Source organism: Suncus etruscus, chromosome 6 (assembly GCF_024139225.1).
Source record: "Suncus etruscus isolate mSunEtr1 chromosome 6, mSunEtr1.pri.cur, whole genome shotgun sequence".
NCBI classification, from domain to species: domain Eukaryota; kingdom Metazoa; phylum Chordata; class Mammalia; order Eulipotyphla; family Soricidae; genus Suncus; species Suncus etruscus.
This window is the reverse complement of record NC_064853.1, coordinates 132,019,825-132,047,701: the sequence shown is the minus strand read 5'-3', so window position 1 is coordinate 132,047,701 and position 27,877 is coordinate 132,019,825. Positions and strand designations below refer to the sequence as shown.

The 27,877-nt window shown below is 47.0% G+C and overlaps 1 protein-coding gene across 5 annotated transcripts in view; it reads right to left on the bottom strand.

Moving 5' to 3' along the window:
* The window catches only part of KCNIP1 (potassium voltage-gated channel interacting protein 1), a 166,938-nt gene that overhangs the window by 18,830 nt on the left and 120,231 nt on the right, over nt 1–27,877 (bottom strand). For 2 of the 5 annotated variants that reach the window (XM_049776091.1, XM_049776095.1), the window contains exon 2: nt 1,314–1,346. The exons of 2 other annotated variants lie outside the window; for them this stretch is intronic. In XM_049776091.1, coding sequence (XP_049632048.1) covers nt 1,314–1,346 — 33 coding nt within the window. Of the gene's footprint in view, nt 1–1,313; nt 1,349–27,877 lie in introns of all 5 variants that reach the window. One more of the 5 variants, XM_049776093.1, reaches the window with a different exon arrangement.

Here is a 27,877-nt window from a genome sequence, read left to right as displayed (position 1 = left end):
ATTCCTTCCTTCCAGTGTCCTTCCCCCAACCCATGGAGCTGCCAATGGGTGCCAGGAGAGGAAGGGCGTGGCTTGGCTCCAGGAGATAGAAACTTCCCAACACCAGGCTCAGGGTTAGAGCACAAGCTTTTCATGAATATGAGCAGACCTAGCTCCATCTCGGTTTTGCTTGTGTTTATTATTATTTTTTATAAGATCCTGGTGATTCTTTTCTTCAGAATGAGTTTTTGCATCAGATCAAACTGGACATGATGATGGGATACTCTAGTGGACTGATAAAATACCTCTGTGTGGTCTCTGGCTTGGGACCCTTGTGAGTGATGAGCTTGAGTGACACTCACCTGGACACAGGCTCTGAGCCATGGGAAGTCCCGGTTGCAGGGAAAGTGGTCAGGGATGATGTGGATTCAGTACAACCTCTATGTGATGGGGGTCTCATAGTGGGAACTCCTGTATTTGTGACATGTGACAGTCCTGCTCGTGGTTGAGGCTTCTGGCACCAGAAATGCTCTCGCATGGCCCTGTTTGAGGCCACATCCAACCACCCCTAGATCCTAGCAGATTCCTTGCAGGACATCCTGACTAAGTAGCCAAGAGGCGGGACTAGGGGGCCATGTGTGGTGACAGTGGGAGGACTGGCATCTCAGTGACCACTGATGAGTCTCCATTATTCTAGGCCCAATAGCCAAGGAACAAGCCCATCTGGGCTCTCTGGGCTGGACTTTTTATCACTACTCCCTTTTAACCACTTTTTACCACAGAGAGTCTAGTTTGGGGCATGAATGTGCCCTAATGATAGATTTTACCAGGGCTCTAAAACATGCTTGCTATAACTGCCAGAACTTAGCTAGGTCCCCATGTAGAGTGGGGGTGTTTCTTTCTCTTATTTACATTTGGTAACTGTGCATGTAGAAGTTGGGTGGAGACGTATATGACAGGGCCCTCTGGGCACCCAGAACATCAAGGCTCCTTCTCATCCCCCAGAGGGTGGGGGTTTCGTTCCCGAGCTGTTTCCTTACTCTCCCACCTCCAGCCTCACACCACTCCGGCTCAGCTCATTCTACTTTCTCATTCTGTACTGAGACACATAACAGAATGCAGAGAGATGGACCAGGAAGAAAAGCGCCTGGGAAACCTGTTGATGAGGGCAAACCAGCATAGAGGGGAGGGGTCATTTGTTGTCAGCAGTGACCATGCTTGGCCCACACATCCCTTGCGAGCTCTCTCACATATGTCACTGCTCAGGAGAGGGTAGTCTTGGGTTTCCTGTGAAGGGTCACTGTGAGAATGGCAAGTTAGCATGAGCTTTTTACCTCTCTGATACTGGTAATACCACCAGGTGATGTCTAGGAGAAAGTAAGAAAACATTTTACCAAATCCATTCATCGAACAAGCAAAACCACACCCTTATCCTCCATGGTGATGGCACGCTTAGGAGTGACCAGGTCCCCATCCAGCGCTGCCCAGCAGGTGGCCCCTCCAACCCGTAGGTTCCAACAAGGTAAGAACAGGTGAGAGCCATGGGGTGCCTGGCAGTGCCCATGGCTCCCAGCAGGGGGGCGCATTGAGCATGCCCGCAGCCATGCAGCCATGCAGCTGAAGACAGATGGGATGGCATGGACGGAAGATGCACTGATGCCCATGGGTCCAGATGTTTGGCTGGCACGTTGGAGCAGCTTTCCAGATCCTCCTACACAGAGGCCCCACCCACCCCCTAAAATTGCACATCCCTGTGGCTTCCCTGTCCCTTCACACTGTAGCAATAAGGACATATCTGCTCTCCCATTGCCTGGCGGTGACACACAAATCAGAAAAAGTAGGGCAAGAACAGAACAGAACGGTGGAAGCGAGTCTGTGACATAGGCACATGACCCACTCTAAGACAGCAGACACAACCTCTGGTAGGGATGATGCTTGGCATGGTGGGCTTGGAGGACTCCAAGTGACAGAGAAGTAGGATGACTATTTAGGACCTTCCTTGTGGTCCTCACAGCTCCTCCTGCCCTTGTGCTCCTTTCCAGCCCCCAGAAAGGTGCAGACACAAGCTGCGGGTGTGGGGAGGGAGGGTATTCCCAAGAAGAGAGTCCCTTTGCCTGATGAAATTCTGATCAAGCAGCATTATGTCTGTGTTTCCCAGTGGGCAGACTCTAGGGCAGTTGTGAGTCTGCAGGTTAAAGGCACAGAACACACCAAGGGCTCCCAATGTGTTTGTGATGGACGAAAAGGCAGGTCTGCAGAGACGTGACAGTCTGGGGTTCACACTAGCACGCTCTCCTAGTATGGCACCGTTCAGACAGGCCTTTTCTGGACCAGCCTTTCCAGATGCTTCTTTCCCAATCTTATGAAGAGCTTTAAAGTGAGCACAGCCAGCGTGGGCCCCCTCCCCTGAGAGTCCTGCTTGCAGCGTGGCATAAATTATTGTATGCAATGTCTTCATTTGCAAACATCCCAGCAGCATGGAGAGAGCCATAGTTATGCCCAGGAGGGCTGCAGGGATGCTTTTCAGAGGAGCTGATCATGGGTTCATTCCCAGGGGCTGGAAGAGCAGATGGTTGGCTCAGACCATCAGAAGGGTACTAAGACCCTTCTCTTGAGAACAAAGAGAGAAAAAGGCTTCTAAACACCATATCTATGGTTTGAGGGTCACAGTACAGTGATTGAGGTGTTTGCCTGGCATGTGGCAATGTGGCAGGCCCAGTTCAGTCCCTGGCCCTGCACAGGGTCTCCGGAGTATCATCATCAGGAGTGACCCAAGAGCACAGTCAGAATTAGGCTCTGAAAACTCTTGGATGTGATCCAAAACAAGAGAAATCATATCTGGGGCCCCATAGGGAGTGTGTGCCTGGCCTGTGTGAAGTCCTGAGTGATCCCCTGTGATCCCCGGCACCACATGTCCTCATAATCTGAAACCCATCAGATCCCTGTTACAGCACTGCTAGGAGTGACACTGGGTCCCTGAGCTGGGCAGAGGGTGGCTGGTCGTGCAAAGAAATAGGAAAAATCCTGTCTCTGAGCCAGCTAGGGAAGAGTTCCCAAACAGCCAGAGAATCTGCTTTCAAATGCAAAGCCTGTTGCTTTCTCTGGGGAGGGAGCTGACACACTGTGCTCAGGGTCTGCTAGAAGGCAGAGAACATGAACAGGCTCTCCCCAAACAAATACTGAGCCATCCGTGTTGGAGGGACTGTGGGCAGCACCTGTCAGCCCCTACTGCTGGGTCCTTGGTGTTTCTAAGGTCCATAGGCCCTTAGAAATTCTGCAAGGCCACAGATACAGGTCACATAATTAGGGGCTAGAGCTCAGCAGCAGCAGAGCATACGCCTAGAATGTGTGCAGTCCTGGGTTTGATCCCCTGCATGGCAAAGGCTGCATTTACTCAGGGCACAGTTTCTGTCAGACGTTTCCTTCCCTGGCATCAAAGCTTTTCTATTTGCCATTTTATTTATGTAGCTAGACAGTGATGTTCCCATCAGGGTGCTGTGCGGAGCTACAAGGGCTTGATAGAATTTTTTCAAAAGGCCAAAGAAGAATGCAGTCTGCACACACACAAGAGCAGCCTTCATGGTGATGTTAACATCATAGAAGAAACAAGGCAGGAAGCTCTGCTGGAGGGGACAGAGGAGGTTCCTGATAAAAGGTCTCTATCTGCTCCGACTATCCTTATGTTCCATAATAGGTGCCCAGAGCATATCTAGAGCAAAGGCTAGTGGGAAAGAAAGAAAGAAAGAAAGAAAGGCCAGTGTGCAGCCACAGCTGGAAGATTAGGAGCATTTCTGTGGGGTGAAGCCAGCTAAGAGAGGGAAGGCAGAAGAGAGGCAATGAATGATGTCTCTCCCACCCTGCACCAGAAAACTGACTAGCCTTTGTGGGTGGGCCCAGGACATTTACCAAAAACGACCATTTTCTGTGTCCAAAAGCCAAATCCTTGACATTATTCAGAGTGCTTTCTGGCTTTAGCAAGAAGTCAGCAGCAGAAAACACGAATTCCTTCAAAGGTTTTAAAATCAGGCACATGAGCACTAAGCCACCCAGATATCCAAGGAGAAATCTCAGAGAAACTAGACATGGAGATTGAGGAGACTCGAGGGTGACTTGATAACAGACACATGACACTTCAAAATGTGGGGAGCAGCTCTGTCTTTGGAGCGGCATGACTTAGCTCCCTGCAAACAATCTGTTCAGGGAATAGGTGGGCCTGCACTGGAATGCTGTTCTTGTCTGGAAACCATCTTTGTAGTGGCTCTTTTTCAAAGGTTCCTAAGCTTGTTGGTTACTTTAGAGATGGTATTAGCAAGGGCATGCTGAATCTCAAGATGTAATTTTATGCGTGTGTGTGTGTGTGTGTGTGTGTGTGTGTGTGTGTGTGTGTGTGTGTATACTCAGAGGTGTTCAGAGCTTACTCTTGGCCTATGCTCAGGGTTCATTCCTTGCAGTGTGTAGGGGACCATAATTGGGGTCTGGGACGAATCCAGGGATATTCCTGTGTAAGATGCCTTATTGTTTTTGTTTCTGTCTGTCTGTCTGTCTGTCTATCTATCTATCTATCTATCTATCTATCTATCTATCTATCTATCTATCTATCTATCTATCATGTATCTATCATCTATCTATCTATCTATCTATCATCTATCTATCTATCTATCTATCTATCTATCTATCTATCTATCTATCTATCCATCTATCTATCATCTATCTATCTATCCATTTATCATCTATCTACCTATCATCTATCTATCTTATCTATCTATCTATCTATCTATCTATCTATCTATCTATCTATCTATCTATCTATCTATCTATCTATCATCTATCTATCATCTATCTATGATTTCTTCTCTCATTTTTTTCTCTCACTTCTCTCTTATTTCTCTCCTCTGAAATGTGGTGATTTGATTGATTTATCTGGAGTGAAGATCCTTGCTGCTGCCATCAGGGGGGGCAGCGGAGGGAAGTTCTGTCTGTCTGTTCCCCTAACTAACATCTTCCTGACAGAGCAGGGAGGTGAGGCCTAAACTCAGTCAGACACACAATGCACACGCCTCATCAACTTGAAATGCGAGAGCCCTAAACATAGATCTCAGGAGTGCAGAGTGAGACCTGATAAATATTTTCCAAACAGTCCAGACACTTTCCACCCTGGCTGTCTCAGTTCAATAAAACTCAAATAGTGGGGCTGGAGAGATAGCATGGAGGTAAGGCGTTTGCCTTGCATGCAGAAGGTCAGTGGTTCGAATCCCAGCATCCCATATAGTCCCCTGAGCCTGCCAGGAGCAATTTCTGAGCATAGAGCCAGGAGTAACCCCTGAGTGCTGCCGGGTGTGACCCCCACCAAAAAACCAAAACAAACAAATAAACAAACAAAAAACTTCAATTGTGTTTTGCTTTAAGGCTGGATCTCTTTATCTTGAAACCCTCCTGCTCTTTTTATGCAAATTAAATTTATAGTTCTTTTTTATATATATTTTATTTAAACACCTTGATTACATACATGATTGTGTTTGGGTCAGTCATGTAAAGAACACCACCTATCACCAGTGCAACATTCCCATCACCAATGTCCCAAATCTCCCTCCTCCCCACTAAACCCCTGCCTGTACTCTAGACAGGCTTTCTATTTCACTCATACATTCTCATTATTAGGATAGTTCAAAATGTAGTTATTTCTCTAACTAAACTCATCATTCTTTGTGGTGAGCTTCATAAGGTGAGCTGTAACTTCCAACCCTTCTCTCTTTTGTGTCTGAAAATTATTATTGCAAGAATGTCTTTCATTTTTCTTAAAACCCATAGATGAGGGAGACCATTCTGCATTTTTCTCTCTCTCTCTGACTTATTTCACTCAGCATAATAGATTCCATGTACATCCATGTATAGGTAAATTTCATGACTTCATCTCTCCTGACAGCTGCATAATATTCCGTTCTGTATATGTACCAAGGTTTCTTTAGCCATTCATCTGTTGAAGGGTATCTTGGTTATTTCCAGAGTCTTTCTACGGTAAATAGTGCTGCAATGAATATAGGTGTAAGGAAGGAATTTTTGTATTGTATTTTTGTGTTCCTAGGGTATATTCCTAGGAGTGGTATAGCTGGATCGTATGGGAGCTCGATTTTCAGTTTTTGGAGGAATCTCCATATCGCTTCCCATAAAGGTTGAACTAGATGGCATTCCCACCAGCAGTGGATAAGAGTTCCTTTCTCTCCACATCCCCGACAACACTGCTTGTTCTCATTCTTTGTGATGTGTGACAATCTCTGGGGTGTGAGGTGGTACCTCATAGTTGTTTTGATTTGAATCTCCCTGATGATTAGTGATGTGGAGCATTTTTTCATGTGTCTTTTGGCCATTTGTATTTCTTCTTTGTCAAAGGGTCTGTCCATTTCTTCTCCCCATTTTTTGATGGGATTAGATTTTTTTCTTGTAAAGTTCTGTCAGTGCCTTGTATATTTTGGAGATTAGCCTCTTATCTGATGGGTATTGGGTGAATAGTTTCTCCCACTCAGTGGGTGGCTCTTGTATCCTGGGCGCTATTTCCTTTGAGGTGCAGAAGCTTCTCAGCTTAATATATTCCCATCTGTTAATCTCTGATTTCACTTGCTTAGAGAGTGCAGTTTCTTCCTTGTATATGCCTGTAGTCTCAATGTCCTGGAGTGTTTTACCTATGTGTTGTTCTATATATCTTATGGTTTCAGATCTGACATCAAGGTCTTTCATCCATTTGGATTTTACCTTCATACATGATGTTAGCTGGGGGTCTAAGTTCAATTGTTTGCAAGTGGCTAGCCAGTTGTGCCAACATCACTTGTTGAAGAGGCTTTCTCTGCTTTATTTAGAATTTCTTGCTCTTTTATAAAAAATTAGGTTATTGTATGTCTGGGGAACATGTCTGAGTATTCAAGCCTATTCCACTGATCTGAGGACCTGTCTTTATTCCAATACCATTCTGTTTTGATAACTATTGCTTTGTAGTACAATTTAAATTTGGGGAAAGTAATTCCTCCCATATTCTTTTTCCCAATGATTGCTTTAGCTATTCTAGGGTGTTTATTGTTCCAAACAAATTTCAAAAGTGCCTGATCCACTTCTTTGAAGAATGTCATGGGTATCTTTAGAGGGATCGCATTAAATATGTACAATGCTTTGGGGATTATTGCCATTTTAATGATTTTAATCCTGCCAATCCATGAGCAGGGTATGTGCTTCCATTTCTGCGTGTCCTCTTATTTCTTGGAGCAGAGTTTTATAATTTTCTTTGTATAGGTCCTTCACATTTTTAGTCAAGTTGATTTCCAAGATATTTGAGTTTGTGTGGCACTACTGTGAATGGAGTTTTTTTTTTGGGGGGGGGCCACACCCGGCGGTGCTCAGGGGTTACTCCTGGCTGTCTGCTCAGAAATAGCTCCTGGCAGGCACGGGGGAACATATGGGACACCGGGGTTCGAACCAACCACCTTTGGTTCTGGATCAGCTGCTTGCAAGGCAAACGCCGCTGTGCTATCTCTCCAGGCCCTGGAGTTGTTTTCTTAATGTCCGTTTCTTCTTTATTACTATTGGTGTATAGAAAGGCCATTGATTTTTGTGTGTTAATTTTGTAGCCTGCCACCTTGCTATATGAGTCTATTGTTTCTAGAAGCTTTTTGGAAGAGTCTTTAGGGTTTTCTAAGTAGAGTATTATGTCATTTGCAAACAGCGAGAGCTTGACTTCTTCCTTTCTATCTGCATTCCCTTGATATCTTTTTCTTGCCTAATCACTATAGCAAGGACTTCCAGTGCTATGTTGAAGAGGAGTGGTGAGAGAGGACAGCCTTGTCTTGTGCCAGAATTTAGAGGGAAGGCTTTCAGTTTTTCTCCATTGAGGATAATATTTGCCACTGGCTTGTGATAGATGGCCTTAACTATATTGAGAAAGTTCCTTTCATTCCCATCTTGCTGAGAGTTTTGATCAAGAATGGGTGTGGGAACTTATCAAATGCTTTCTCTGCATCTATTGATATAATCATGTGATTTTTATGTTTCTTGTTGTTGATGTTGTGTATTATGTTGATAGATTTATGGATGTTAAACCATCCTTGCATTCCTGGGATGAAACCTACTTGATCGTAGTGGATGATCTTCTTAATGAGGCATTGAATCCTATTTGCCAGGATTTTGTTGAGGATCTTTGCATCTGTGTTCATCAGCGATATTGGTTTGTAATTTTCTTTTTTTGTAGCATTTCTGTCTGGTTTAGTTATCAAGGTGATGTTGGCTTCTTAAAAGTTATTTGGAAGTGTTCCTGTTTTTTTGATTTCATGAAAGAGTCTTGCCAGGATTGGTAGTAGTTCCTCTTGAAAGATTTGAAAGAATTCTTTAGTGAATCTATCTGGGCCTGGGCTTTTGTTTTTGGGCAGACATTTGATTACTGTCTTAATTTCCTCAATAGTGATGGGGGTGTTTAGATATGCTACGTCCTCTTTATTCAACCGTGGAAGATTATAACAGTCCAAGAATTTATCCATTTCTTCCAGGTTTTCATTTTTAGTGGCATAGAGTTTCTCAAAGTAGTTTCTGATTACTCTTTGAATCTCTGCCATATCAGTAGTGATCTTTCATTTTTCATTCCTAATATGAGTTATCAAGTTTCTCTCTCTCTCTTTCTTTGTTAATTTTGCCAGTGGTCTATCAATCTTGTTTATTTTTTCAAAGAACCAACTTCTGCTCTCATTGATCTTTCAGATTTTTTTTTGTGATTCCACTTTATTCATTTCTGCTCTCAGCTTTGTTATTTTCTTCTGTCTCCCTACTTTTGGTTCCTTTAGTTGAGCACTTTTTAATTCTATGAGCTTGTCATTAAGCTATTCAGGTATGCCCCTTCTTCTTTCCTGATGTGTGCTTGCAAAGCTATAAATTTTCCTCTTAGTACTGCTTTTGCTGTGTCCCATAGGTTCTGATAATTTGTGTCTCTATTGGCATTTGTTTCCAGGAAGGTCTTGATTTCCACTTTGATTTCATCTCGGACCTACTGGTTATTCAGTATTAGGCTGTTTAATACCTGTTCCAGGTATTAAAGTTTTTCTTCTGTGTCCCTTTTAGTTCACATATAATTTCAGGGCCTTGTGGTCAGCGAAGGTAGCCTGCAAAATTTCTATCCTCTTGATATTATGGAGGTATGTTTTATGTGCTAGCATGTAGTCTATCCTGAAGAATGTCCCATGAACATTAGAGAAGAATGTGTATTCAGGTTTTTGGGGGTGGAGTGTCCTATATATATATATATATATATATATATATATATATATATATCAAGTGTTGACAATGCCAAGTGTTGACAATGCCATGTTGAGGTCTCCCACAATTATTGTGTTGTTATTGATATTAGTTTTCATATTTGTCAACAATTGTATTAAATATTTTTCTGGCCCCTCACTTGGTACATATATGTTTAGGAGAGTGATTTCTTCCTGCTCTACATATCCCTTGATTAATAAAAAATGTCCACCTTTGTCCCTTATAACCTTCCTGAGTATAAAGTTTGCATCATCTGATATTAGTATAGCCACTCCAGCTTTTTTTATGGGTGTTGTTTGCTTGGATGATTTTCCTCCAGCCTTTTATTTTGAGTCTATGTTTGTTCTGACTATTCAGATGTGTTTCTTGTAGGCAGCAGAAGGTTGGATTGAGTTTTTTGATCCATTTAGCCACTGTGTGTCTCTTAACTGGTGCATTTAGTCCATTGATATTGAGAGAAAGAGTTGTCCTGGGATTTAGTGCCATCTTTCTATCAAAGTTTTGTGTGTCTGTTGGTCAGTCTTGTCTTAAAGTAGGTCTTTCAGTTTTTCTTTTAAGACTGGTTTTGAGTCTCTATAGTTTTTGAGCTGTTGTTTTTCTGTGAAGCCATGTATTGTTCCTTCAAACCTGAAAGTGAGTTTTTCTGGGTGCAGTATTCTAGGCGAAGCTTTTATTTCATTGAGTTTTGTCACTATGTCCCACCACTGCCTTCTGGCCTTGAGTGTTTCTGGTGACAGGTCTGCGGTAAATCTCAAGGATGTTTCCTTGAATGTAATTTCTCTTTCGATCTTGCTGCTTTCAAAATTCTGTTTCTATCTGTGGGACTCATCGTTGTGACTAGGATGTGTCTTGGGTGTTTTTTCTGGGGTCTCTTTTAGTTGGTACTCTTCGGGCATGCAGGATTTGATCGCATGTATTCTTTAGCTCTGGTATTTTCTCTTTAATGATGTTCTTGACCGTTGATTCTTCCTGAGATTTTCTTCCTGGGTCTCTGGGACTCCAATGATTCTTAAGTTGTTTCTGTTGAGCATATCATAGACTTCTATTTTCATTTGTTCACATTTTTGTGTAATTTTTCCATTGTTTGATCATTTGCTTTAAGGCTTTTTTCCAATCTCTTCTGCTGTTTGGAGTTGTTATTCATCTCATCTTCTAGTGTACCAATTCTATCCTCAGCTGCTGTTAACCTGTGGGAAAGCTCATCCATTTTTTTCTTCAATTCATCTACTGAGTTTTTCAGACCTGTTATTTGACCTGAAATTTCAGTTTGGAGCTTTCTGATTTCTATCTTCATATTCTCTTGATTCTTATTAGTGTTCTCTTCTCTACTTTCTTTGAGCTCTGTGAACATCTTCCATATTGCGACTCTAAACTCCTTCTCTGAGAGACTGATTAGTTGGTTGGCCATGTTCCGGCCATCAGAGTTGCCATCTTCATTTTCTACGTCTGGCGCTGTCCTGCATTGTTTCCCTATTGTCACACTTGTATTGTTGGTTTTTCTATGTGTTGTGGTTGTATTCATTGGCTAAATGATATGCGTGGCCGCATAGCGAAGTGGAGCAGCCGCGCTCCTCTGGCTCCTCCCTTTCTGGGTGAAAAAACACACACAGAAGACAGACAGTCCAGAGCGATGTGCCAAGCTTCAGCGTTCCATCAGAGTTCAACCAGCTCCTCTCTTTCTGGGCAGAGAAACTCACCACCAGGGAAGACTAGCCGTCTGCAGATGAAGCTACACACACAGAAAATCAGGCCTGCAGTTGCCACACAGAAAACAGACAGTCTAATGAGATGTGCCAGGCTTCAGCATTCTATCAGAGTTCAACCAGCTCCTCCCTTTCTGGGCGGAGAAACTCACCTTCAGGGAAGGCTAGCAGTCTACAGATGAAGCCACACACACAGGAAATCAGGCCCGCAGATGCCGCACAGAAGACAGACAGTTCAATGAGATGCGCCAGGCTTCAGCATTCTATCAGAGTTCAACCAGCTCCTCCCTTTCTGGGCGGAGAAACTCACCTCCAGGGAAGGCTAGCCGTGTGCAGATGAAGCCACACACACAGGAAATCAGGCCTGCAGATGCCGCACAGAAGACAGACAGTCCAGAGAGATGTGCCAGGCTTCAGCGTTTCATCAGAGTCCCGAATTTATACTTCTTTTATTCATTTACACTTCAGTCCCAAGGAAGGAATATCTATAGATTATGTATCTTTTCTTTTTCTGTTTTGCAGTATGGCTACGTGTGTGAGGTGGGAGACCCATCTTCTATGAGCTGATTTGGAAATTTCTTTTGGGTCTCTGGCATTATTCCCCCCCAAAGGCCTTCAGGTAAGCACAGTGTTCTCTGTGTGTACATATGCATGCAAGCATTGTTCAGAGCTATGATGGGGAGGGACTTTGCATGGGGGTGGGAAGGGTGTGGTGGCATATTCAGAGGTGTCTGCTCATGGGCCCTGGAAAGCAATTCATCCAAAGGAGTGGGGATGGCCCCTCTGAGTCAGCCAAGGCTTCTTTGTGGATGGGATTTTCCAGAGCAAACCCCTGTCAGGGAGTTTCCTGCCCTTTAGAAATTCCACTTCCCTCACCATATCTCCATATCGTGGACATCTCAGGCAGACTCCCTGCTCACTGAGCGAGTCACTCCTGGTCACCCTGTGTGCATGGTCACTCCGAAACCCCTTCCTCCTTTGCCACTATGTCTCTTGTCCAGGGATCCTGGTGGACTGTACGCAGGGCTGCTTTACATCCATGTTCCTGGACACACATTAGCACAGGCTGGAGGGATGATACAATAGTCAAGGTGCTTGTCCTACCCTGGCTTCTCCCCTTGGTCCTGGGGCAGAGGCGTGAAGTTTGCTTCCATTGGACACCACCACACCTATAGTCATCTTTCTCTTCCTGATTTCACTCATGCATCTTCTCTGATAGCTGAACAATCACCCCCCCCCCCCCAATTTCTCTGTCCCTCCTCTGTCAGCTGGGCTGCTACAGGTTTGTTGCAAGCCTCTGAATTCAGGAGCCTGTGCTGCAGCCACTGTGTATTTCTTTTTGAGAGATACTAGCAGTAGAAACAGAATTTCTAGACTGCTGGACAACTCATTTTTCTAATACATACTCTTTCTTTTCTTTTTCCCTTCCCACAGCCAGATGTGCTCAGGACTTACTTCTGGCTCTGTGCTCAAGGATCTCTCATGATGGTGCTGGGAAGCCCTCTGTGGTGCCAGAGACTGAATCTGGGCCTCTTCTGTGCAAAGAAAGTGCCTGGTTCTCCCTGCTGTACTGTCTGCTATGCTGGCCCCAGAAGACTTTCCTTACTTAAATCACTGATTCTTTTCCACAGCACCTCACCTCACCCACAGCGAATGATTTTTGTTTGCCTCTTTCCATCCCTGCCATCACCCTTAGAGCTTCTGATCCCTGTGGGATAGGCTCCTCAGTGAGGACACAGGGCTACCTTTCCATAGATAGGGACACTCAGAGAAGTGGGAAAAGTGAGCCGAGAGCAGAAGGGATACTAGATTCTGCTTGTTCAAACTGCTTCTGTCTCCATAACTGGCTGGAGCCGAGAGGGATCCCTGTTTTGCAACTTGGCTTTACATCTGGAGAGACATGTGCATGACAGTACATGGGGTTCCCTAACTGGGCCAGGGCCTAGGGAAGGTATTCCCATAGTACCTGGGTCCCCAAGGAGGTACCTTCAGGCCCTGCTGCTGAGAAAGTGATTTTCTGTTGTGGCTGCATGGCTGCTTTTTAATATTTAATTAGGGGACCTTGCAGCACTGAGCAAGGGCAGGAATTGTTATTAAATCCCTGCTGTTTGGACTCCCTCACTTGCCCGTGGGATTATTCATTCATTTCCAGCCACACAATTTAATATTGCAACAGCTAATGGGAAGATGTTGATAATTTGTATGATAGGTGGGTCCTGAGGCTCCTGGAAGAACTTGGGGCCGGATAGGGAGTGACATATGGGCACCTGCAGCCTGACCTGGGGGCATCTGTAACCTGAGGTGTGAGCATCTGGAGCCTCCTGGGAATTGGGATTCTGTGGACCCAACTACTCATTAGACAGCAAAAGCTCTGGGGCGAGAAGACGGCAAGCTTCCCTCATTTGGAGTTCAGATGGGGGTTCAGAGACACTTAGATGCTTTCAGGAGTTTCTGTGGGGCCGAGCACAGAGTTTGCATCCAGGAGCCCTGGTTCCATTCATTACATGCTCCTCACCTTGTTCCCCAAAGCACTCAATTGGGCCTTCCCCTAATCCCTACCCAAGCATGGCTGGGTGTGGGTCCAAATCTAAGAAAAGAAAAATTGCATTTCTATCAGGATTTGTTTGTATCAGCTATTGATAACAATGCAGATAGAGGGGCTGGAGAGATAGCACAGTGGCATTTGCCTTGCAAACAGCAGATCCAGACTAATGTGGTTGGTTTGAATCCTGGCGTCCCATATGGTCCCCCGTGCCTGCCAGGAGCTATTTCTGAGCAGATAGCCAGGAGTAACCCCTGAGGACCGTTGGGTGTGGCCCCAAAATAAAAAAAAATGCAGATAGAGAGGGTAGGTGGGTATGGAATAACATACATTAGGGAGGGCACCTGCCCTTCATGTGGCAATCCCAGGTTTGACCCCTGGCATCCCGTATGGCCCCTTGAGCCTACCAGGAGTGATTTCTGAGTGTAGAGCCAGGATTAACTCCTGAGTATGTCTCCCCCTCCAATAATGCAGATGGGTCCATAGTGAGAGAGTACAGTCAGTGTGTGTGGGGGGTGCTTGCCTTGCAGCTGACCCCAGGTTGATCAATACCACTCCATAGGCTCCTGGAGTCCCTTCCCCCCATGAATGACCTCTGAGAACAGAAGTGGGAATACATTCTGAATGCCACTGGGTGTGAAAGCCACACCTCAAAATAAGTGATGAACATGGGCCAGGCCCCCTGAGGTTTCAGAAACTTGGTTTGAGTGAAGGTGCAGCCTTGCTTAGGTTTGAGTAAGCAGTGGCAAGGCAGAGCAGCTACACAGAGGGAACTCTACTAAACTCATTTGATCTGGAAGCCAGGAGCAGCAGGGCAGTGCTGCATAAGGTAGGCACTAGAGAAACTGGCGGGAGAGAGTCGGACTCTGCTGTAGCTTGTCTCCAGAGCTCCTTCCTATTCCAGTCCCCAGGATCCTGTTCTTAGAAGCCACAACCTGACACAAACACAAAGAGAGCCAATTTTCAGGGTTCCGAGTCCGATACCCTCTATCCCCAGGACCAACTAGGGGCTCACAGCCGGGGGCCACAGCAAGCAGTGGGTCTCTAGAGGGGCTCTTGATAGTCACAGCCACAAAGAGACCAAAGTTATGAGGTAGGGTTGGGAGGGACTGGGTTCTCTTCTGTTTTGGCATCCCCCTACAGAGGAACCAGATGGGGACAGTGCTTCATGTCTCTATCCTGGTGAGAGGATCCAGTTTTTAGAGATGCCTGGACAGCTTTACCAGACAGCACTTCTGAGGTGCAGCTTTGCCCTTTGTGAACAAACAGACCAAAACCTGCAACATTTTCCCACAATATCTCCTTACAGGGCAATAAAAATGAACCCTTTGTGGTTGGCTAGGAAACCTGTCTCTGGTTTATTAAAAAATCTATGATTTTTTTTACCTTAAGACAAGATGGCCATATTACTCAAAACTGTAAGCCAAAGTGTATTATCTATTGTTAATTTATTTTTAATAGACATCTTTCTTATAGATTAGCATTATAATTATACCTGAAAAAGTGGGTTGCAGTGAGGCACAGTTTCCAATTAAAATTTTCCTGAAGATAAATTGAGGTCCCCGCCTGCCAGTGCCCCAGCTACTCCCCTCTCTGTGAGTCTCTGCATCTCGTGCCCCACAGGACTCTGATCATATGGGACTGTCCTTGGTGCTGGATCTGCCTGGGTGTGAGAGGTTCCCCCAGAAATGAAGCAGGATGTTTCCAGATGCTGAGAAAATACTCTCCTCTGACTGCTCCCCAACTGCCCTCCTTGTTGCTTGCCCTTCCCAGGACCCTCTAACAACCTTGTGATGAGGCACCCCCTCAGTGTGGCACCTATGCCATATGCCAGGGAACTTGGTGTCTCTCAAACATGCTGTCCTCGGGTTTGCTGGTGGTTCCAGTCTGTCCATCGTGGGGGCATGGAGTGTCTGACATGTCCTCTAGAAATGCACTTTTGTTTCTGGGATGGGGGGCACCAGGATGCCTGAATGCTGGCCTTGCCTCCTCTATCTGACTGGTGATATGTGGATAGTATGTAAGAAGGCCATATCCAGGGAGGTGGCATAAAATAGTAACACAGCACACCCCAAAACCCCACCTCACTGGCCTCTCCTGAGCTCCATATTCCCACCTTTACCTCTCTTCTTTCCCACAGTGGAAAGTCAGTCAGGGATTCCTCTAACTCTCCAGAGTCTCAGCTTATCAGTCAGTGATACTTTTTGCGGCCTGGTCTTGTTCCATCTGGGAGGTGTACTCTTCTGAGATTTTGGCTTCTTACAACTCCTGCTTCCTCCTTTTCCCTCTTTTAATCTTGGGCCACTAAGGATATGCTCAGCAGACAGACTGGAATTGCACCAGCATCTCTGGCATAGACTGGCAGAGACAGATAGTGAGCAAGACTGGTGAGGAGAGCCTATGGCAGAGTACCAGCCTCCTTCCTGTCTGTTAACCCATTTATCCTCTTACTTGGCATTTGTGTATCATCTCTGCCACTGGACAGGTGGCATCTCACTGGGTCTGCAAGGTGATGTGGCACCCACAGTGGCACTGTGGCCTTCTCTGCCTGGCCACAGAGGAGTCACAGAAGCTATTCTACAGGATTTCAGGCCTAGGGACCTTTGCCCCAGCCTCTGTCTTGTCTGCAGAAGCTGTTGGAGTTTGAAGTGGTGTGTCCATCTCAAGAGACATGAAAATAGCTGCTGTGCTTGTGTGCTACTTCCTGCAGACTCACTGGCCACGTGCATTGACTGTGCTGCTTTATCCACATTGGGGGTGCTGAAGGGATGGATTAAAGGCATGTGTGTTGAGCCACATCTGAAACACCTCTTTATTAGCATTGGGGATGAGTCCTCAGGGAGGCCAGTAAAGCTCCTTGAGCTCAGCAGTTTCAGACCAGATCAGTTGTGCAGGGACTGTCTCAGGGGACTCATAATCATGGGCAGCACTTCTATGTAGTTGCCTTTTACTGGATTTCTGTAGTGGATTCCTGACTGATGTACCTGAAGAACTGGGGACTATGACAAAAGATTCTATGGTATATCCCATGCATGCTTTTTTGCTTTGGAAATAACTAATTTTTGAATCAAAATAATTTTATGAGCCTAATTTCATGTGACAAAAATATCATTTTTTTTTTTTTGGTTTTTGGGTCACACCGGCGGTGCTCAGGGGTAACTCCTGGCTGTCTGCTCAGAAATAGCTCCTGGCAGGCACGGGGGACCATATGGGACACCGGGATTTGAACCAACCACCTTTGGTCCTGGATTGGTTGCTTGCAAGGCAAACACCACTGTGCTATCTCTCCGGGCCCGACAAAAATATCATAAACAAGCTGTGTTTTGAATCAAAATATCATAAAAGGTAGAAAATTATTTTTGAGCTTCTTTTACTTTGTAAATAAAATGTTGAACTTTCTAGTCATAAAAATCATAGATAATCAGGGGCCAGACCAGTGATTCAAGCTGTAGGGCGTTTGCCTTACATGCAGCTAACCTAGGACAGACCGTGGTTCGATCCCCCAGCATCCCATATGGTCTCCCAAGACAGGAGCAATTTCTGAGCGCATAGCCAGAGATTTTCTGAGTGTCACTGGGTGTGGCCCAAAAAGAAAAAAATCATAGATAATCTGAACTTTTACCTATATATTTTAATGAGGAAAAGAAGCAAAAGTTACAGTTAGTGAGGGCCAAGCCTCAGAGAAAATGTTTCTGCCATGCCTATCAGTGCACAGGCCCTACTCCTGACTGCACTCAGGAGTCATTCCTGGCAGGTCATGGGGGACCATAAAAGGTGCTGGGTATGGAAATCAAGTCAGTTACATGGAAATCAAGCATTCTACCCGCTGTACTCTCTTCAACCTTGAGAAAGCATTTTAGGAGGTTTGCAAGTTAAAGGTTTGGGACTATGATTCACATTTTACAAAAATATGCACCACCATAATTTCCCCAGATATTTTAAATTAATCCACAGAACTTTATAATCTGTGACTTCTATCAGCAATATTATTATTTTTTTTTTGTTTTTGGGTCACACCTGGTGGTGCTCAGGGATTACTCCTGGCTGTCTGCTCAGAAATAGCTCCTGGCAGGCATGGGAGACCATATGGGACACCGGAATTCGAACCAACCACCTTTGGTCCTGGATCAGCTGCTTGCCAGGCAAACGCCGCTGTGCTATCTCTCTGGGCCCTATCAGCAATATTATTATCCCACATTGGTGTGGACTGTGGCATTCACAGTCTCTCCAACTCCCCTTCGACTCATCCATCCCAAGCCAGAGATAGTTCAGCACCACGGACAGCGACAGCAGGTGGAAACCCCCTGTGCAGCTTCCCTGGGTCCAGCTTTGCCCCTCCTGGGCAACTCCCTCTTCCCCTGATTCTCCGTCTCCCCGAAAACTCTCCCAGCTTATTCACAGAAAAGGAGGAAGCGTGTTCTCTCTTACCATTAGAGAAGTGGATGAGCCCGAGGTAGTGCAGGAGTTTTAGAGAGGAGCAAACGGCCACCACTATGCCCAGGGTCTGCAGACCCTCCGACTCGCCCTCAGCCCACATCCTCCCTAGAACACCGTTAAGGCCAGGAAACCAGCTCCAGATGGTTTCTCTAGGCGGTGGCCTCTGAATGCAGGCTGATTTCCAACACTCTCCCACTGCACTCTCCCAGTGCAGGTTTGTTTCTACTGCTCTCCCCTCCCTTTCAAGTTCACTCTCCTCACTGCTCTAAGTGCAAGCTTATTTCCAAGTCTCCCCACCACACTGAGTGCAGGTTTGTTTCTCAACACTCTCCCCTCCCTTCTACACCTCACTCTCCCTCTGGACTCCTCCCTCCCTGAAATCTCTGTGTGGTCTCAGTAGTAGCTTCCAAGTTAGCTGCAGATGTACAGGAAAAGCCTCAACCCCCATATCTTTCAGGGTAACCCAGGAGGTCTGGCATGGCCTCCTCCAGGTGGAGGAATGTGAGTGCAAACAGAATGTCCCACAGAGCCTGGGGTAGAGGTAGGAACATTTCCAAGGTGCAACTCTTGATCTTTCCTTCCCAGTTCAGAGCAAGTCAGACTTGTTCTGGAGGAGAAGTGGCCTTGCATATACCACCCCCAGGGTATCTGGAAAGCATATCATTACAGCAAGGCTTGGTGTGAAAATATTTTGGAAAATAAAGCAAAACCAGACAGACCAGGGCTAGAGATATAATATGGTGGTCCAGGCATTTGTGATGCAAGTAGCTGGCCTCAGGTCAAATCCCAGCACTACTCTGGAGTGATCCTGAGCACCACCGAAAAGCACAACCACACACTCATGCTGTGCATTTCCAGAGAATATATGTGTATCCTCAAGACTTTTAGTTTTGGGGGGAAGAGTAATGAGGGGACTGTGGTTGGTGCTGTGCCTCCTGCACATACCAGTAATTGAATAATCTTTGGTAAAGACTTGGCGCCTCTGTTCCCATTTCGCAACACACACACTGTTCCCCACACACAAAGTACTTCCACCCACTACTGTTCCATCAGACATGCAGCACTGTCCACCACACACAACATACTGAGCATATGCACAAGTACTAATCCCCCACAGCACAGACATTCAAAGACAACATTGTTCTGCTACACACACTCAACACTGTTCTACCACACACTGTTCCCCCATAATGCACACATCAACAATTTCCACCACACCACACCACACATAACACCATTCCATCACACACAACATTATTCTCTTTATAGCACACATACAACCCCATTATACTATGCACAACACACACAAAACACAGTCCCACACTCAACACTGTTCCCCTACAGACAACACAAAACCACGGTTCTAGCTCACATACAAACACTGCTTCCTTTACAACTCACACAAAACTGTCCCACTACATACAAGTACTGTTCCCCCACATAGCACACACAATCAACACAGTTCTATCACACTGTATCGTACTCAAGTACACACACCGCAACTCCAACATATGCACACTGCACTCTCCAGCACACACATCACATTTGAGCACACACAGCAGGGGCCTGCTGGAAAGGGATTATCTCTGGATGCAAAGGCGACTGCAGATGCAAACCATCACCCCTCACCGCTTTCTGGAATGTCTCTGGAGCAGCCTCAACAGGAGTTGTGTCCCCTACGCTCTGCTGTGCTATCACTAGGAAGGCCTTAAGACCCTCTAGAACTCTTGTCTCCAAGCCCCAATCTTCAGTCTTGCTCTCCCTTGCTTGAGTAAAACCTTGTCTTTAATGTTGAGGCATCTTGTGGTCCCCCTGAACTATTACTGTAGAATCTGGGTTTGGGGGCATTGCCAACTACATTGGGAAAAAAGTGGGGTCTTGAAGATAGTGGTGTCAAATGTTAAACCCAGTCTTGCCATCTCTGAGAGCACACTGTTGCAGTTCTTCTTGGTGTTTCTGGAGGCTACTGGAGTTGTCTACGGAGAGATCAATTCCAGCCCCTGGCAACTTCCCACCTCACTTGTCTCCCTGCTTGATGAGAACTGTTTGCCCTCACTCCATTTCATATATTCCCTACTTATTTCCACATAGATTGTGAGCACATGTGTTTACATTGTAGATGGGAGTCTGCCTGGTCCTCCATTCTGCCCTTCCCCACATGAGGCCCCTCAGACCCCCACAAGCACTGGGGAGGCACCTCTTTCTCTGGGCTGTGTACCACAGAGGGCCATGGTGCAGGCGGGCAGGGGGAATGGATAGAGTAGGTATGGCTGGAAATTTGCCAGAATACATCACAGCAGCCAGCAGGACTAAGCACCCTAGAGATTTCTGGGTCCCCGACCCTCAGTTCTCCAGGTCCTTCCAGACAAGGAAGGATGTTCAGTCAAGCATTAGGTGCTATCACTTTAAACGTTTTCCCCTGAAAACCAGCCGCCACTGGCAGTATGCAACTCAGTGTAGATATGGGACCTAGGATGCAGGTCGCACAGACCAGAACTCTTGCCTACAGTGCTCTCTGCTACTCCCTCCACTCAGGCTTGTGGGAAGTTGCAGACCTCTGAGTAGTTCTCCTGATACCATCCAGCCTGAGTCTCAGCTGGATACATTAACCTGGTGAGCACTTCACCTTCCGGAATACTCTGTGGTTAGTATAAAAATAATGCTGATAATTACACTCAGTTTTCTTCCAAAAGTGAGAAAGAAATAAGGCAATTCCTCAGAGCCCCATCCCGGCCCTCTTGGTTCTAGCAGGAAGTGCATTATGGAAGCGCGGGCAGGTTCAAGTTCAGCAAGAAGCTCTTTACTATTCCCGCGGTGGAGGCTGAGCTCAGGATGTTTTGCCTGTTCTTTACCTTGGCCTGTGTTTGGGTGCCCTTTAGGGGGCACTGGCTGGGTTTGTTTATATTAGTTTCCTAATGATGATGATCACATAATAAAGGCTCCCTCTCCCGCCCCCTGCTGCCCTTTCCTTCCCTCCTGTCTCTCCTGCCCTCTCTCTCAGATGCACCGTGTTTGCCCTGATGCCCCAGCACACACCGATGCCCAGTGGATCATTTCCCACAGGGACCTTGCAACCTACAGTCTTCTAGAGCTTGTCCTTTGCACTGCCCTGTGGATGCCTCTGGGACACATCCCACTTTCTCCTTGGACTTTGAAATAAGATACTACATTATTTCCTTCCCACAGAGAAGACGCCTGGCATTTCTTCTAGACCTGGCTCAAGCTGGACTTCAGCCCTGGCCTGGGCATCTCCCCAACCATGAGAGTGCCTCTTGTATAGGTGACACAGCCAGCGGTGAGGTAAGGGTAGAGGCAGGAGAGGGAGAGGGGGCTAGGGGCAATTCCCAGGGTGCTGTTTGTGTGAGGGAAGGTGGGCTCAGGGTTCATGTTCTCTGCTCCACTCACCTCTCCCCCAGCACAGCCCTTTGCTTCTCTTTCTGACAGTGCCCATGTCCTCGTGGGCAGCCCAGGCCACAGAGCCTCTCCATCTGCTCAGTCCCACCCCTGAGCTGACCCAATCCTCCTACGGGTGTTTGGGGCCACACAGCAGACACACAGACTCCAGCACATCTGGCCAGAAGCTTGACCTCCTCTTGGCATCACAACGCTGGGACCTGTAGATCCTTCCTGGATGCAGGAAGGATCACCCCCAGGGAGCCCAGATAGGAACTGGTGGAGAGTCTGGACTCAAGCTTCAAGGGGACTAGAGAGATTTCCAGTGGTTAGGGCAGGTGTCCTGCATATGATTGCCCCTGGCACTGCAGGGTTCCCCGAGCATCACTGAGCACACCCTGGAGATTCCTGAGCATCCCTGGCATGCCCAGGTCATTTCTAGCTCTACACAGCTCACCAATTACTACTTGGGCCTGGGAAGGAGAAGGAGAGGAAGAGGAACTCTCTTCTCCTTTGTTTGGGGCCTTATTCCTGGAGTGTGCTTTAGGGTACATTTCAAAGGCACTGTGGAGTCTGAGCAGGGACGCATAGGCCCACGTTGGGAGTTAGGGTGTTAGGTACCTGGTCTGCAGCAGCCAAAGCACTGGGGAGGAGGAGAAAGTAGCTCCCTGAGTTACTGTCCCCTGTAAGCACAGGCGATTTGCTGGTTTTATCACTATGTGGCTTTCTTTTGGTTTTGGGGCACACTTAGCTGTGCTCAGTGCTCTGTGCTCTGTGTCCCTGGCTCTGTGCTCAGGGACACTCCTGGTGGAGTTCAGGGGATCCTGTGCGGTACCAAGGATCAAACCTGGGTCAGATACATGTGAGGAAACTGCCATCCCTGCTGTCCTCTCTCTTTGGCCCTCTGCTTTCAACGATCACATCATGCTAACTGTGAGAGAACTCTGTGCCATGCACTGTTGGGTGGAGGGCTGCAGCCCAGATGAGTCACTAAGTTAGACTGCGTTGCATCCTTTGAACTAAGTATCACGATGTTTCCATGAATATTGAGTGAATGCAACTAAGACAGCCACTAGGTCTATGGACGGGCCTGGGAGTGATTGGACAAGCCTGGTCCTGGAGGCTCTTCCCCTGTCTGTCCCTGTGGACATGCCAGCATGAAGGACCCATGTGTCCGAGGAGGTGATGGGGGGCGTCTCTCCACATGTGCTCCCCTCTCGTTCTCTCCCCAACATCCATTCCTCCTAGGAAGGCATTTGTCTTTTGAGGCTGGCAGTGAGGCATTGGCCAACACACGCATTATGACACATTTTCCATAAGCTTCCAGCAGCAGAGGCTAAATTACACTGGTGAGTTATTAAAAAACAGTGCTCGTGCTCCCATTATTTATTGTATTCCCAATCTGTGGCAGCAGCTCATTACATTGCTTAATCTTGTATTTCTTTTAAATTCCCACCCTGAAATTAATCCTCCCTGCAATGACTAAGCAAAGGCCAACTCTACTGAGCCCCTGTTCAAGGGTATGTCCCTGAGTGAGTTCTCGCCTCAGAGGAAGAGCCCACCCGAACTCTCGCTCTAAGACCCGGCCCAGACTCTGCCCTAATCCTCCCACTGTGTCCTCAGCTCCACACACACCTGGATAGTCTTTGCAGTTGGTCCTGGGTTTGGGGCCCAGAATAAGTTCCCTTCCTACCAGTGCCTGCTCTGCACCTTCTGCCCTTGCTTCTCCCTTGCCCGTTAGACCAACATCCTATCTGCTACTTATGAATCTGACCTCTGGAACCCAGCATGGGCACATGTGTTCCCCACACATATCTTTGTATCTTTTATGCTTTTAAAGTGGGCACACTTGGCAGTACTCAGGGATCCCTCCTGGCTTCAGTCGAGAGGATCAGACCCAGGGTGGCATGGGTAAGGCTTACCTGCTGTACTGTGCTGTCCCTGCTGTCCTTGTGTGCTTGTTTCTAGCCCTCGCTTCTCCTGCTAGTGAAGGTTAAGGGTGTGCCTTAGCCGTTTGAGTACCCCAAATCAGGTCCCACCAGGCATGTAACCAATCTATTAATCCCTCGTGAAAGTGGTGTCATTGTGAGGAAGAGTTGGTACTCTTGGCTTAGCCACTCACTGGCCCAACAGCAAGCCAAGCTCCTACTCTCTGCCCCACCATGTGGGCCCCAGGGATCTCCTGATGACAAGTCAGGTATCAGGGTGCCAAGGGCACAGCTGAGGAGACCATGTGTCCCATGTATCCAAGGCTCACCCAGAGCTATGACAGGCATTGTGGGCAGGCACCGTGTGCCCAGCTGGCATGGAGAGTTTCTGAGGAGTATTTTTCTAGAGGAAGTGGTGTAAAAGCACTGAGCTAAAGGTGAACATTCTGTGTTGGCAGTTGGGGTGAGAGCATTGAGGTCAGCAGAAGGGTGTGGACAGAGCCCTGGGGCTGGCCTATGTGTGGGGAGCACATGGGAGTTGGGGGATGGCAGGAGGAAGATCCTTAGGGTGAGGCCATGCAGATGCCTGTGAGCTAATGAAGGGTGGGCTTTAGCAAAGTTAACAATATTGTGTGCATATCTGTGTGTCTGTTTTTCAAATGTCTGCCTGCCTGCCCACCCATCTGTTAGTCTGGTCATCCCTCTGCTTTCAATTCAGTAGATACTCTGAGAAAAAGTCTATCTGTCCCAGTTAATATCTCAATTATAGCCATAGGGATTGGGTGTAACCCCCACTGGGGTCCCAGAATATTATTTTAATTCTTTGGTTGCTGAATTGGAATCTCAGGCAAACCCTGCCTTCTTCTCTACTGATTTAATTGGCCCATTATTTTAAACTTTTGTATATAAGGGAATAAAAAAGTCAGTAGAATATTATATTCATCACATTCAAATTAATCTGCTTTATTACCATAAAAACATGGAGTAGAGTTGCAATATTTCCTGAAAACTTTTAATTGAACAGAGCACGGGAAGGGAGTAGCTCAACTGTTGTTTTTCACCTTCTCAGAGTGTCTGCTGGTAGTGAACCACAACTCATTAGTGTTAATTATGGACGCAAATAAAATGGCAGTTAACATGGTTCTGAGAGTTTAATTAAAGCTGAGCCTTCCCACACAGGAGCTCTCTCAAGTCCAGGGGCTTCTGCCGGAAGAACGGGGCCTTCTAGTGAGTCCTTAGCACTTTCCTAGCCCCACTGGTCGAAGGCTGCAGCTTAAGAAGGTTCATCTGTTCATCTGTCTGTCTGACAACCCAGCCACCTCTTCTGCAAAAGTTCACCTATTTGGGAGTTTTTCTTTTTCAGCCACACCTGGCAGCACTCAGGAATTAGTCCTAGCTCAATATTAGGGGCGGTGAACAGGATTTTTACCCTCATTCAAAAAGGCAAAATGCAACATGTGTTTAATATATTATTGTTAAAATGAGATGCTTTTGTGTGAGTGTTTGTTTTGGCAGGTCACTGTGTGGTGTGGCTCTCTGACTCTCACAGTTTAAAATTTTGGCTCTTTGTGTTGAACTTGTTCTCCACCCCTGCTCTATATGGTGGTGCTTGGGGAACCACATGGGATGTAGAGGGACAAACCCAAGCAAGGCAACCTTCCTATCTGCTGTACTATTGCTCCAGCCCAGCTAACTTGTTTTAAGAAGTACCATAGAATATTACTTTAAATCTGGCTCTGGAGTCTAGTATGGGTGCTCAGAACATTTAAGAAAAGGATCATTAGGAAGACTGTGCACATGGCTCCTCACAGCAGTCCTAGGAAGTGGGGGTGAGGGGACACGCTTTCATGGCACACCCTCTATAGGTTTGTTCAGGGTCATGCTGGAGGTGCTCCCTGCAGGTAAGGGACGGCCTGTGCTACCTCTGCAGTCCCTGGGAGGTACAGCCGAGTCCACAGTCAGAGTTCCTGCACCCAGAGAGGGACAGACTCCATCGGTTTGGGATCTGTTGGGTGCCCTGAGCCAAATGCAGTGTTTTCCACATGCCAGAAGCAGCTAGTGCCAGGACCTAAAGGGTGTTGGGTGACTTGGGGATTGGATTCAGGCCCAGCAGCAGCTCAAGTGGAATGAGAAATGGTTCCCATGCAGAAACTCTCATTTTGCCCTTTGTCAAAAGGTATAGATCCCCATGTGCCATCTTTGTGGTGGGCAGGTGTAGTGACTATCCACTCAGGAGTGAGAAAGAGAGGGAGAGAGAAACCAAGTATCATTTTTTAAAATTTCTCTTGGAGACTGAGACTTGCTGCTGCCACCTGAGGAGGGAGGGAAAGAAGGAGGGAGAGAGAGAAATATACTGGCCGAGGTGGCCGGGGGAAGCCCGAGTTCAATAAAGAGATAGAAACAAAGTCGGCAGCATCTCACTGATGCTTTAATTTTTAGCCACCTCCCCCATGGACTGGCAGGCACTGTTCTGGTCACTGTCCTGGGCCCCCCAAAGGTTCAAGTCTTCTCTTGTATACCTGGCATGACAGGAGGGACCAAGGGGCATGTCCAGGTTCCACTGTCATTACAGTGGAGGTATGTAAGGGACATGTCCAAGTCCAATTGCCATACAATAGGCAAGCAAGCACCTTGCTGGCCTTTACTCGCTCTCATGATAGTGAACTTCATACACTGGACATTGCTCATGCCCCATGCTTATCCACACACAGCTGGGGGAGATTTGGCTGTGGGTGCATATCTCTCCCAAGCATGAGGAGCCAGTGGGACTCACTGCCACATGGTGTTAATGTAGACCCTGGGGCCTTCATGTCTTTTGTGGATATTTTTTTGGGGGGAGGGATGTGCAGGGAACATCCTGGCAAACTGATTTCTATCCCTATTTCTGTCCCAATAAGGGCTGAGAAGCTACTGTATATGGAGGCGTGTTCAAGTAGGTAAGAAATGGTAGGTCATATGTGTGTTTGGGAGACCTGGGGCAACACATGCAGTGCCCAGTCCACTCCAGTCTCAGACTTCCAAGGCCCTGGGTGCCTCTTTCCAGTGTGACTCCCCTCCACAGGTCTTCTGGGCTGTCACTAGGGCTGCACTGCCTCATGGGCGCCCTCGTGTGGTCTCTAGTCTAGATCATGCGCACTTCTGGGTCAAAGTAAGGAAAGAGGTGGGGCGTCACTGCCCCCTCCATTCCAGGTGAAATCCTAGGTCTTTGCACACTCTGGTCCCCTGAAACTAGGGGACAGTTTGTCTTGTGGAGTCCTGATGTCACATGGACTGGTCCTAGCCAGAGGGTAACTCAGAGGAAGGCCAAACCCAGTGTGGTGCCCCAAAAGTCTCCCCAGAGTCTCCACATGAGGAGAGAGGAAAGGGAGCAGTAGTATGTTTTCAGTGGAAACTCCAGTACAGGCTGGGCTGGGGGCAGAAATACCCCTTTTCCTGCCATGCAAGCTGTGCCCCACACTCTCCCTCCTGCTCTTCTAAGGGGAGGCTGTAGATGGGACCTGCACAGTTGACTTCTGGACATTTTCCAAGCTCATTTATTGGGTTTTTTTCTCTGTATCTTATTTATACTGATCTCTGTTCCCTTCCTTACTCAGCTTAGCTGTAGGGGTTGTGTAGTAGAGATACATCGCTCTGTGTCTGAGATGGGCTGAGCTGAGAGAAGGAGAGTCCCTGAAGTGTCGGTCACCCATGGGTTGCTCCCACTTCAAAGTCCAGTACTCAGAATTGGTGATAGAAAGGCAAGTTTATTCAGGGATCAGCAGGCTTGTCCCCCCACCAACCTGCTGGGCAGTGTCCAGCTGGCATCACAGATTTGCTAAGGGGCAGGTCCGGCCATCAGCATGGTCCTCTGGTGGCCACATCCTCTTCTGCTCCTCCTCCAAAACTAAACAGTTTATAGGGTCAGTCTCAGTGTCAAGGGGAAGCAGGAAAGAGCCAAGGGAAGTGCTTGGTGGGAAGCAAGAAGGGTACATATGCAAAGTGTCTGGGAAGGAAATCCTATTTCTCTATACAGGGAACTGAACACCACAGAAGGCGTTGAAAGGGGTGGAAACCTTGAAAGGGAAACCTTGAAAGGGGTGGAGCCAGTCCACCCATGGCCTCAGAATTGCTGGCATTCTACCAGGGACACTCAGGCCTTGTGCAGGGTGGGTAGATGCTATAGCGACCCCAGCTCACTGCTTGGCCACAGCAGAAGAGGTAATACAGCACCTTATTCTTCTGACACATAAAGCACCTGCTAATCTCCAAGTGTCCACATGGGAAGGACGATCTAGTGCCAAGAAGGTACCAGGTAGGTGGGACAGGGAGAGAAGAGAGTGAGCAGGAGAGTAGAGAAAGATAGTGAGGAGTGAAGAGATATACTGGAACAAAAAAAAACTAGGTAGAGGAGACAGAAGCTAGAGGATAGCTCCAGAAACTAGAGGGAGATAAAGGAGAAGGAATATGTGCTGCAGAGAGAATGGGGAGAAAGAGGAAGAGCGAAGCAAAGCAAAGCAAAGCAAAGGAAGCAAGAAATAGAGCAAACAGAAGAGTAGAAGAGTGAGGATGAAGAGGACAGAGAGAGAAGCAGAAAGAGGTGAAAGAAATAGCAAGGAGGAGAGACTGAGCCA